At 44.2% G+C, this 12,893-nt stretch overlaps 1 protein-coding gene across 1 annotated transcript; it reads right to left on the reverse strand.

Annotated features, from left to right (window-relative positions):
• Window positions 1-1,474: 1,474 nt before the first annotated feature.
• Window positions 1,475-8,282, reverse strand: ZAR1 (zygote arrest 1). Its single transcript, XM_060778494.2, has 4 exons — window positions 7,549-8,282; window positions 4,365-4,457; window positions 4,189-4,263; window positions 1,475-3,600 (listed from the first exon to the last, which is right to left on the reverse strand). Exons 1-4 carry the CDS (start codon window positions 8,239-8,241, stop codon window positions 3,457-3,459), a joined length of 1,005 nt encoding a protein of 334 aa, XP_060634477.2. The 5' UTR covers window positions 8,242-8,282; the 3' UTR covers window positions 1,475-3,456.
• Window positions 8,283-12,893: the final 4,611 nt, after the last annotated feature.

The following is a 12,893-nucleotide window of genomic DNA, read 5'->3' on the forward strand; positions in this document are numbered from 1 at the left end:
GGTGCTGGATTTGAGCCTGCCACTTTTGGACTCTCGCTTGCTGAGGTGTTCCAGCGAGTGTCTCTGTAGATCTAAGAAAACTATTTAAGTCGTTAACGTGCTGGCTGATACCCAAACAAGGGATGAGCTGGAGATGTCACTGCCTTGGTCCTTTCATTATTGGCTGCTACTTCCCGGCGGATGTCAGGTGGTGCAATACCGGCTAAGCAGTTAAATTTTTCCAGTGGTGTAGGGCGCAGACACCGTGTCTGTGATAATGCAGCATGTCTCATTAAGAGCCACATCCACTATTTTAGTATGGCGAGATGTGTTCCACACTGGGTATGCGTACTCAGCAGCAGAGTAGCAGCAGAATCCACACTCGCATGTCGTGGATTCAACTTCACTGTGTCTGGTTGTGATCCCCAGGTTGTGCCAGTCTGCAGCTACAACAGTTCCTCAACTCTACATCTTTGTAATTTCAAGTTTCAGATCAGCTCCACCCTTTAATTACTAAAAACACAACTAGTGAATTCTTCAAATGGTATCAATAGTTTAATGAAGCCATCTTTTCAGAGGGACTCTTGTGTTGCCATCCTTCCAAATTGTGTCCACGGTGTCTTGTACAGTTCAGACACCAAGACATTAGTTTCAGACACTAGTTATTTACTGTGCAAAACTAGTTCATACTGGGGGCTCTTCGTATCCACTGGGGTTTGGTTCTCAAACTGTTGCGTATAAGCGGAATTTAATCTGGTCCAAAGCAGAAGACAATAACATTGCACCCGGGCAAGAGGAAAAAGAACAGAAAAACTTTACTCTTATCAGCAGAGTTAAAACATAATCTTGCAATGTTACAAACAGTGCAACAAACTTACATAGTCTTTGTAAACAACACAATAAGGCTTCTTCATCTTCATCCAAATGAGAAAGCAGTAGAAATGGTTGAGCAAAGGCTGAACTATACCCCACCGGGTGTGGTCCAAACTTACTAGTTGGCCTACATTAGCAGCTGCACATAATAATAGCATAAGGTTTTCTTTAACACACACACACAACTTGATCCTATTACAACTTACTGTAACACGGACCTTATGGAAGTACCTAAATCTGTGGATGCTAAAGTCCCATTTCACAAAGGCTACTACCTGTTAAACTGTATGGAAATAGTTGGCATTTTCTAAGTGGAAGCCAAAGGTTTTTTGCCTCTTTCATTTTTATTGATTTGAGGTGAACAATAATAAATCCTTTTGTACTGTTCTAAATGTGTTCACACCCCTTAGAAGGCCCTACACAGAGCAGTTTAGTGGAGCATGGGGCCAAATAAGACAGCTTGCTAAATCAATTCTTTTCCATCCCTGCCTAAAATTGTGGGCTTCTTAGATACCTAGAATCTTTTTTCAACTGAAGTTACCAAGGATTGAGGGCAAAATCTTTGCATGGAAATCTCGGCAGAGATCTCATGCGTCTTCATTTTGCGTGGGATAGTAGTGACTTACTGTATAGAAATGTGTTTTGTATAGGCTCAGAGGCACTTAGTGTTTTCAATTAAGAACTCCCCACCATCAATTCACCAATTTCTCACAATCCCAGTGTCATCTAATTTACTAGAATCAGCAAGGTAGGGAACAGGGTGACACAAGGCAACATTTCACATAGCTTAAATCCCATTCGCTGTCCCAACTCCATGAAAATCCATTTTTGAATAACAATTATGTGAGTCCCATTGTGTTTCAACCGGTCTGGTCTAACAAGGTGTTGTCAAAGACTTTCATGGCTGGAATCACTGGGTTGCTGTGAGCTTTCCAGGCTGTATTGAGGTGTATATATCTGCATGGAGCGCCGTTACCTTCCTGCCGGAGTGGTACTTATTGATCTATTCACATTTGCATGTTTTTGAACTGCTCAGTTGGCAGAAGCTGGGGCTGAGAGCAGAAGCTCACGCTGCTCTCCGGATTCGAATCTGCGACCTTTCAGTCAACGAGCTCAGCGCTTTAACCTACTGCACCACCGGGGGCTTCTTTCATTTAGATTCGACATGCGATATAAATTAGCAGGAATTTGTGGGATTACTGAACCTCTAACAGTGGGTGGATCTTGTTTAATTGATCTCCATAACCATTGTGCTGATCATTTCCTCTAGTTGGCCCTGGAATGAACAGCCACAGACCCGTACCTAATATTATTGTTACCTGCCATAGCATTGTATTTAATTCCCAGCCCCCCTAGAATTTTTGGGCTTGCATAAATCTTGGCCTGGCCTTTTAAAAATTTTTAATTGCCTTGAACAGGCAGGATTACTTTTAATATATGTGTGTTATGGTGACAATTTTTATGCATATTTTGTTTTGTTAATCTTATGGTTATGTTGTTTTTACTTTGTATGTTCTGTGATTTTTACCTGGGAACCACTCTGAGTCTCCTCAGGGAGATAGAGTGGTATATAAAAAAAGTTTTATTATATTATTATTGTTTCCACCGCAAGCCACTATTTCTCCAGCTTATCCCACTTTGGCGGAATAATTGTAAAGAGCATCAATATAATCTTATGAGAAACTATTAACTGAAATTGTATGCTGTTTAAAATGTGTTATTATCTGAATCCAGATAACTGACATGAATCAGCTGCAAGATAAAAGGAATGGGCGCACTCGCTTTACTATTTATACATAAAGCTATTTATTCCATAATGGACAAAGTATATTAAGGCACATGACATTCTCCTTCTTGGCCTCAAGACAAAAGAAATTTCGACAACTCAAAACTGATGTTCAGCACCTTAACACTCACCAAAAAAAATTCTCTAAGCATGCTTTCAAGATAACACCCAAGTTTGTGCATACAACTTGGATCTTGGATCAATTGTCCCATTCTATCCAATACTTTAGTAGTATACACTACAGTCTTTAGAAGGCATTATGGCTCTGCCATACAGCTGGGATTAGGCCATGTGTGCCTCCTTCCTTGTTTCTGTATCAGGCGCATGATAGACTTCGGATCTTAATATTTTGATACAACCATTGCCTTCATTTCACTTGCCTGCCATAGAACACTGTGAAGTTTGAGTGTATAGTTCTATCCTCCACTTTTGGATCCCACAGGGTGAACTAGTTTCAATGCAGCAGCTTTTCCTAAGAAGCAAAACGCTTCGTTAGAAACAAAATCTGTCCCATTTTTGGTTGTGAGGGTGACTTTAAGGAAGACTTCTTTTTGCCCCCAGCCCCAAAAAAGCCTCCTCAACTTGCTTCCCAATTGGTTCATTCCATACCGAAATAAAATCGAGTTTTGTCACAGAATGCCAAGCAGATTCCCTCCTTTTAAGGCGGTCATAACAAATAAAGTAGACACTAGGTTGCCTTGTGGCTTTGCTTTACCATAGGCCCACTGGCAGGCTTTCCATTGCCGCAGCCTGCTGCTTCCAAAGAAAATATCTTCTATTCCAACTTTCTGCCGAAACAAAAAAGATTTTGCTATTGCTCAAATAATGTATTTGAAACTAAATGTACTATCGCACGAGAGACGTTTGCCTTTGCATCTTCCACAAAGGTCCTGGCGGTGGGGTCTCTTTGGATCCACATGGCGCAGTTTCACAGGACAGGTACACCTCGTCTGCTTGCAGCTCTGAAATTGACACAGAAAAATATAATAATAATAATAATAATAATAATAATAATAATAATAATAATTTATTTATATACCACTCCATCTCCCCGAGGGGACTCAGAGCAGTTTCCAAGTTACATACAGAGTAAACAACATAACCATAAAATTAACAAAATGATATAAGCATAAAAATTGTTGCTATAACACATATATAGTAAAAGCAATCCTGCCTGTTCAAGGCAATTTAAAAGGGTGGGCTGAGATTAATGCAAGCTCAAAAATTCTAGGGGCCCCGGGAATTAAGTGCAGTGCTATAGCAGAGTCTATGGCTTTTCATTTCCGGGTGGTGGACAGGAAAAGAGATTTAAAGATGGACTCAAAGCCAACCTAGACACTGAGAACTGGGAAGCCCTGGTCCTTGAGCGCTCCAGCTGGAGGTCAGCTATGACCAGCAGTGCTGCAGAATTTGAAGAGGCTATTTGGAGGGCACGAACTCCATTAGCCGAAAACGTTAGCCGAAAACGCTGTGCACCTACTCGCCCGAGTAGGTAGATCCCAGTCTCCCTTCTTCCCACCTTTGCCAGCTTCCTAGAAGTCATTGCTTACTTGGCAGGTAATATCCTCCACACGGTAAGGATTGTAGGATTTCTGACAAGTTCGACAGAACTGCCTAAAGTAAACCTGTGGAAAGGCAAAGAGAAAGAAGGCAGCACCTTGTCGCGGTACTAGAGGGCCTCTCTCGTCCTCCCCACTCCCTTCCACCCCAGCAACGCAATACCTACCTTGTTTGTGCCCTGCACACACCACACGTAGGCACTTTCCCAGCGGATGTTGCAGTCCTTGCAGTGGTAATAGCCATACTTCTGCTCTAGGAACTAGACAGCACAAACATGAAGGGAAGATGCCAATATAAGCAACTGGGATCTGATCTCAGGTTTTCTGCTTTAAACTGGATTATATGAGTCCACACTGCCAGATAATCTGGGATAAACAGAAATCCTGGGATCAGATCCTGGGATATAGGGCCTGTTTGGAAGGCCCTAAAACACTAGGAGGAGCAAAGTTTATACAGCTGTGTAGAAGGGACTCTGATGAGACATTAATTGAAAAAGTTGAGTGGGATGTCTGGCAAAAACAAAAGTTTTTGCAGTTTAGTAAACTTTTCCCCCCATGCTTTTTATATGATAAAATCAATTAGGACATGACATTTCTAACTCGGGAACAAAATCGTGTTACATAAGCCCTTCCACACAGCTGAATAAAATCCCACATTATCTGCTTTGAATTGGAATATATGGCAGTGTGGACTCAGATAACCCAGTTCAAAGCAGATGTTGTGGTTTATTCTGCCTTGATATTCTGGGTTCTATGGCTGTGTGGAAGGGCCCCTACTGCCATTACAATCCTGATGTGATGGAAGAGGAGAGGCATTGTTGAAGGTGTTGTGAGTTGTCTGGGCTGTATGGCCATGTTCCAGAAGCATTCTCTCCTGATATTTTGCCCACATCTATGGCAGACATCCTCAGTGGTCGTTATGTCTGTTGGAAAGTAGAAAAATTGAGTTTATGTATCTGTGGAATGTCCAGGGTGGGAGAAAGAATTCTTGTCTGTTGGAGGTAGTTATGAATGTTTCAATTGGCCATCTTTATTAGCATTTAATGGCTTACTAGTTTCAAGGTCTGGCTACTCACTGCAGGGGGGAATCCTTTGTTGGGAGATGCAGACTACTTCAACCAGAGCAACTGTGGACAAGTCTACATAGGAACCACAAAACGTAGCACTACCCAAACATGAATCAAGGAACATGAAAGGCACTGCAGGCTAATTCAACCAGAGAAGTCAGCCATAGCAGAGCACCTAAAAAACCAACCTGGACACAACGTATCATTTGAGAACACAGAAATGCTGGACCACTCTAACAACCACCATGTCAGGCTACACAGAGAATCCACTGAAATCCACAAACATGTGGACAATTTCAATAGAAAGAAGGAAACTATGAAAATGATCAAAATCGGGTTACCAGTATTTTAAAAACTCTAAAATCATAACAGTAAATAAAGAACAACACTCAAAAACAGGGGAAATCCAGACAAGAAACAATCAGGGCCAGCTAAAACCTCCCAAAAGAGGAGGTAAGAAGGCAGTGAGAAGCCAGATCTTGAAACTGCTAGGTCATTCAATGCTGATCAATATGGCCAATTGAAAGTCACAGGTGATTGTATGATAGCAGGGTCCCCCGGCTATGCGCGTTACGCTGTTTCTGCTTTGATCCTCTGGGAGTGCTGTTTCTGCAACACAGAATAGAACATGTGACCGAGACAGGGGGGTGGACACAGATAATGTAAGTTCTTTAACGGTAAAACCCTAACTCCTAAACCAGTGTTTTCAACCTGGGGGTCGGGACACCTGTAGGGGTCGCAAGGGGGTTTCAGAGAGGTCACCAAAGACCATCAGGAAACAGTATTTTCTGTTGGTCATGGGGGTTCTGTGTAGAAAGTTTGGCCCAATTCTATCATTGGTGGGGTTCAGAATGCTCTTTGATGGTATGTGAACTATAAATACCAGCAACTACAACTCCCAAATGTCAAGGACTATATTCCCCAACCACCACCAGTGCTTCAATTTGGGCATATTAAGTATTCATGCTAAGTTTGGTCCGGAGCCATCCTTGTTTGAGTCCACAGTGCTCTGTGGATGTAGGTGAACTACAACTCCAAATCCCAAGGTCAATGCCCATCAGACCCTTCCAGTATTTTCTGTTGGTCATGCGAGTTCTGTGTGCCAAGTTTGGTTCCATTCCATCACTGGTGGAGTTCAGAAGGCTCTTTGATGGTAGGTGAACTATAAATCCCAGCAACTCCCAAATGACAAAATCAGCCATCCCCAACCCCACCAGTATTCAAATTTAGGTGATATATGGTCATCTAGAAGACCATCATACAACCCAAAAAACCTACAACAACCCAGTGATTTCTTGTCAGGAATTCCCGTTTTTGAGTGTTGTTGTTTATTTACTGTTACGATTTTAGTTATTTTTAATACTGGTAGCCAGATTCTGTTCATTTTATTCTTTCTTTCTTTCTGTTGTAATTGTCCAACAAAGGATGCCCCCAGGCAGTAAGAAGTCAGACCTTGAAACTGCTAGGCCATTAAATGCCAATTGCAACAGTCACACCTCCCTCAAAGAGGCAAGAGTTCTTCCTCCCACCCTGGACTTTCCACAGATATATAAACTCAATTTTCCTAGTTTCCAAGAGACCTCACAACCTCTGAGGAGGCCTGCCTTAGATGCAGGCAAAACGTCAGGAGAGAATGCTTCTAGAAGATGACCATACAGCCTGAAAAACCTACAACAACCCAGTGATTTCCTGTCAGGAATTCCCCTTTTTTGTGTTTTTGTTTATTTGCTGCTATGATTTTAGAATTATTTTTCATACTTTTATTTATTGTTATGATTTCAGAGTTATTTTAATACTTTTATTATTATTTCTTTCTGTTGAAATTCCCCAATGAAGGATGCTTCCAGGCAGTAAGAAGCCAGATCTTGAAACTGCTAGGCCATTAAATGCTAATCACGGTGGCCAATTGCAACATTCACACCTCCATCAAGCAGACAAGAGTTATTTCTCCCACCCTGGACTTTCCACAGATATATAAAGCCAATTTTCCTAGTTTCCAACAGATCTCACAACTTCTGAGGAGGCCTGCCACAGATGGAGGCGAAACATCAGGAGAGAATGCTTCTGGAACATGGCCATACAGCCCGAAAAACCTGCAACAATGCAGTGGTTTCTTGTCAGGAATTCCCATTTTTGAGTGTTGTTCTTTATTTACTGCAGAATTCCCGTTTTCCTAGTTTCCAAGAGACCTCACAACCTCTGAGGAGGCCTGCCTTAGATGGAGGCGAAACGTCAGGAGAGAATGCTTCTGGAGCAAGAGGCTTTCCCCCTCGTGGCGACCCACCTGGAAGCGCACCCGGGTTTTGCTCTGCGCGGCTTCCTCCGACGGGGCCGCCTCGGTTTTCCCTTCCGCCTGCTCCTCTTCCTCTTTCCCCGGCTTCTTCTCCTCCTCCTCCTGCTGCTTCCCTTCCCCTTCCTGGGTCTCTCCTTCGGGCTTCTCCAAGTTCTTCTTGCCCCCTTCTCCGGCTCCTTCTTCCTCCTCCTCCTCCTCGACGAAGGCGGTGAGGCGGCGCGAGGCCACGGGCGAGTAGACGGCGACGGTGCGGGGGAAGCGCACAGCCCGGGCGGCTCCTGGTTCGGCGCGCTGGCGCTGCCTCTGCCGGAGGAGGAGGAGGGGCCGCGGGCCGAGCGAGCACTGCACCGAGGCGTCCTGGCGCGGGTTCACCTGGACGCCCACCTCCTTGGTGTTGGCTCTGCGCAGGCGCGGCGTCAGGTGCGGGTTCACCTGCGAGAGCAAGGCTTTCAGCTGCGCCCGCTGGTACTGCTCCAAGTACTCCGCCACCGAGGCCTCGCTGTAGCCCGAGAAGTAGCCCCCTCCTCCTCCGCCGCCGCCGCTGCCCACTCCTCCTCCTCGTTGCCTCCAGGACCCCGGCCCCCCTTTGCCTTTCGGGGGCGGGTAGCGGTGGTAGGAGTAAGGGTTGTACGAAGGGTAGGCGTAACTCTCCATGGCTTCCCCCAACAAAGCAGCAGCAGCCATCGTAGAAGAGCCAGCCCAGCCCTGGAGGAAGGGGCGCTTAAGTAGGAGGCCAAGGGGCGGGGCGCCCCCCCCCCCAAAGAGGGTCACTCGGAACAGCTGACCTTGCCTTCCCTGGAGTCAAGAGGGTGGCTGCAAAAAGGCCTATTACTCAATGAAGTCTACCTTCCCTTAAAGCAGTGTTTCTCAACCTGGGGGTCAGGACCCCTGGGGGGGGGCATGAGGGGGTTTGAGAGGGGTCGCCAAAGACCACCAGAAAACACACATTTAATAATAATAATAATAATAACAATGTGGCTGCAAAAAGGCCTACTCAATGAAGTCTACCGTCACTTAAAGCAGTGTTTCTCAACCTGGGGGTCGGGACCCTGTGGGGGGGCATGGGGGGTTTGAGAGGGGTCGCCAAAGACCACCAGAAAACACACATTTAATAATAATAATAATAATAATAATAATAATAATAATAATGTGGCTGCAAAAAGCCCTCCTCAATGAAGTCTACCTTCCCTTAAAGCAGTGTTTCTCAACCTGGGGGTCGGGACCCTGTGGGGGGGCATGGGGGGTTTGAGAGGGGTCGCCAAAGACCACCAGAAAACACACATTTAATAATAATAATAATAATAATAATAATAATAATAATAATGTGGCTGCAAAAAGCCCTCCTCAATGAAGTCTACCTTCCCTTAAAGCAGTGTTTCTCAACCTGGGGGTCGGGACCCCTGGGGGGGGGGCATGAGGGGGTTTGAGAGGGGTCGCCAAAGACCACCAGAAAACACACATTTAATAATAATAATAATAATAATAATAATAATAATAATAATAATAATGTGGCTGCAAAAAGGCCTACTCAATGAAGTCTACCTTCCCTTAAAGCTGTGTTTCTCAACCTGGGGGTCGGGACCCCTGGGGGGGGGCATAAGGGGGTTTGAGAGGGGTCGCCAAAGAACACCAGAAAACACACATTTAATAATAATAATAATAATAATAATAATAATAATAATAATAATGTGGCTGCAAAAAGGCCTACTCAATGAAGTCTACCTTCACTTAAAGCAGAGTTTCTCAACCTGGGGGTCGGGACCCCTGGGGGGGGCATGAGGGGGTTTGAGAGGGGTCGCCAAAGAACACCAGAAAACACACATTTAATAATAATAATAATAATAATAATAATAATAATAATAATAATAATAATGTGGCTGCAAAAAGGCCTACTCAATGAAGTCTACCTTCCCTTAAAGCTGTGTTTCTCAACCTGGGGGTCGGGAGGGGGTTTGAGAGGAGTCGCCAAAGACCACCAGAAAACACACATATAATAATAATAATAATAATAATAATAATAATAATAATAATGCGGCTGCAAAAAGGCCTACTCAATGAAGTCTTCTTTCCCTTAAAGCAGTGTTTCTCAACCTTGGGGTCGGGAAGCCTGGGGGGGGGGGGCATAAGGGGGTTTGAGAGGGGTCGCCAAAGACCACCAGAAAACACACATTTAATAATAACTAGCTGTGCCCTGCCACGCGTTGCTGTGGCCTATAGTAAAACTTATCAAAGTTGAGGTAGATATCTGGACTATTATGAAAGAGAGGTACCTACCTATTCCTTCCCCCTTTTCCTCCCCCTTTCTCTCCTTTCTTCCTACTCTACCTCTTTCTTTCTTTCCTTCTTTCACTACTTGGTTTCATCCTTCTCTCTTTCCTTCATTCCCTGCCCCTTTCTTCCTTTGCCTTTCTTCCCTCCCTGTTTGCTTCCTTCTTTCACTTTTTATTTCCTTTTATTTCACCACCATCATAACAATAACAATAATGCAATGCATTGCCTCTGGGACCTGACACCTCTCCCATTCCCCCTAAAAGGGTCTCAGAGGAATAATAGCATCATCATAATAATAGAAATAACAACCTTTACCCACCACGTGTTGCTGTGGCCAATCTTCCCTCTTTCTCTCCTTCTTTCCCTCCTTCCTTCCTTCCTTCCCTCCCATCTTTCCTTCTCCTCTTCTTTCTCTATCTCTTTCCTTCCTTCCCCCTTTTTCTTTCTTTTCTGCTGTCTCTCTTTTCTTTCCTTCCATCTTTCCTTTTCTTTCCTTTTCTTCTTCCTTCTTTCTCTAACTTTCCTTCCTTCCCCCTTTTTCTTTACCTCCCTTTCTCTTTCTTCCTTCTTTCCTTCCTTCCTGTCTTTCCTAGATTTTGACAGGGCGGGAAGGGGCGGGGTGGGGTTTGGAGGGGGCGTGAAGTAAAAGGAGGTAAGATTGGGGTGGGGGAGTGATGGAGCGTGGGGTTGTGTGTGTGTGTGCAGCGGCGGGGGGTGTGATGGAGCGTGGGGTGGTGTGTGTGTGTGCGGCGGCGGGGGGAGTGGGGTTGCGTGTGTGCGTGCGGCGGCGGGGGGAGTGATGGAGCGTGGGGTTGCGTGTGTGTGTGCGGCGGCGGGGAAGTGATGGAGTGTGGGGTTGCGTGTGTGTGTGCGGCGGCGGGGGGAGTGATGGAGTGTGGGGTTGTGTGTGTGTGTGCGGCAGGGGTGTGTGTGTGTGCGGGAAGCGGCGCGGCGGGGCTTGGAGCGGGCATGGTTTCCGCAGAGGGAACGTTGGCCGGAAGGGCATGTGCGCGCGCCAGGGAACTTGCGGCTGGGCGCCAATGCGCATGCTCAGTTATTTTGCCGTTTTGTGAGTGTGTTGTTGTGTTGTTTTTCAATTTGAGTAGATATGTTTGTACCTTGTGGGTTGTGTTATGGGCATGGGAATTTTGGTTAAGTTTCGTTGGGGGTTTTTTGAGTTTTGTTTTTTTGCCATTTTGAGTGTGTTGTTGTGTTGTTTTTCATTTTGAGTAGATATGTTTGTACCTTGTGGGTTGTGTTATGAGCATGGGAATTTTGGTTAAGTTTCGTTGGGGTTTTTTTGAGTTTTATTCTTTTGCCGTTTTGTGAGTGTGTTGTGTTGTTTTTCATTTTGAGTAGATATGTTTGTACCTTGTGGGTTGTGTTATGGGCATGGGAATTTTGGTTAAGTTTCGTTGGGGGATTTTTGAGTTTTGTTGTTTTGCCGTTTTGTGAGTGTGTTGTTGTGTTGTTTTTCATTTTGAGTAGATATGTTTGTACCTTGTGGGTTATGAGCATGGAAATTTTGGTTAAGTTTCGTTGGGGTTTTTTTGAGTTTTATTCTTTTGCCGTTTTGTGAGTGTGTTGTTGTGTTGTTTTTCATTTTGAGTAGATATGTTTGTACCTTGTGGGTTGTGTTATGGGCATGGGAGTTTTGGTTAAGTTTCGTTGGGGGATTTTTGAGTTTTGTTGTTTTGCCGTTTTGTGAGTGTGTTGTTGTGTTGTTTTTCATTTTCAGTAGATATGTTTGTACCTTGTGGGTTGTGTTATGGGCATGGGAATTTTGGTTAAGTTTCGTTGGGGGATTTTTGAGTTTTGTTGTTTTGCCGTTTTGTGAGTGTGTTGTTGTGTTGTTTTTCATTTTGAGTAGATATGTTTGTACCTTGTGGGTTGTGTAATGGGCATGGAAATTTTGGTTAAGTTTCGTTGGGGGGTTTTTGAGTTTTGTTTCCTCGTTGGATGCCCCTAACAAATTTATATATATAGATAATAATAATAATAATAATAATAATAATAATAATAATGTGGCTGCAAAAAGGCCTACTCAATGAAGTCTACCTTCACTTAAAGCAGTGTTTCTCAACCTGGGGGTCGGGACCCCTGGGGGGGGGCATGAGGAGTTTGAGAGGGGTTGCCAAAGACTACCAGAAAACACACATATAATAATAATAATAATAATAATAATAATAATAATAATAATAATAATGTGGCTGCAAAAAGCCCTACTCAATGAAGTCTACCTTCATTTAAAGCAGTGTTTCTCAACCTGGGGGTCGGGACCCCTGGGGGGGGCATGAGGGGGTTTGAGAGGGGTCGCCAAAGACCACCAGAAAACACACATTTAATAATAATAATAATAATAATATATAAATGCTCTGTGCATAATGAGTACCTTAAAAACAAAAGAACCAATGAACGAAATCACACCAAATTTGGCAACAAAAGTCTCACAACACAAGGAGAGACCATCACTCACAAATATAGATTTTGTCATTTGGGAGTTGTAGTTGCTGGGATTTATAGTTGACCTACAATCAGAGGCGGCCCTAGGTAATTTTCAACGGTAAGCAAAAGTATTTTGGCACCCCCCCCCCTCAATCACTGATATATATTTTCTGTTCATCGTGAGTGTTCTGTGTGCCATATTTGGTTCAATTCCATCACTGGTGGAGTTCAGAATGCTCTTTGATTGCAGGTGAACTATACATCCCAGTAACTACAACTCGCATATGTCAAGGTCTGTTTTTCCTCAAGAGCGCCCCTGGGCAAAATCAACTATACTGCGAATGCTTACTTTGCGTAATGCGTTGAGCCGCCCCTGCCTACAATCAAAGAGCATACTGAACTCCACCACCGATGGAATTTAACTAGCCTTGGCACACAGAACTACTGTGACCAAGAGAAAATACTGGAAGGGTTTGATGGGCATTGACCTTGAGTTTTGGACTTGTAGTTCACCTATATCCAGAGAGCACTGTGGACTCACGCAATGGTGGATCTGGACCATACTTGGCACAAATACTGAATATGTGCAAATGTGAACATTGGTGGAACCTGGGGAAAAT

Source organism: Anolis sagrei, chromosome 5 (assembly GCF_037176765.1).
Source record: "Anolis sagrei isolate rAnoSag1 chromosome 5, rAnoSag1.mat, whole genome shotgun sequence".
In the NCBI taxonomy this organism is placed as follows: domain Eukaryota; kingdom Metazoa; phylum Chordata; class Lepidosauria; order Squamata; family Dactyloidae; genus Anolis; species Anolis sagrei.

Excerpts from the sequence above, each read along its gene's own strand:
- ZAR1 (XM_060778494.2), bottom strand. The coding sequence starts at position 8,241 with ATGGCTGCTGCTGCTTTGTTGGGGGAAGCCATGGAGAGTTACGCCTAC. Across the intron at positions 4,458-7,548 it reads AAACCCGGGTGCGCTTCCAG|TTCCTAGAGCAGAAGTATGG; the intron begins GTGGGTCGCCAC and ends TGTGCTGTCTAG. Across the intron at positions 3,601-4,188 it reads TGGAGGATATTACCTGCCAA|AGCTGCAAGCAGACGAGGTG; the intron begins GTAAGCAATGAC and ends TGTCAATTTCAG.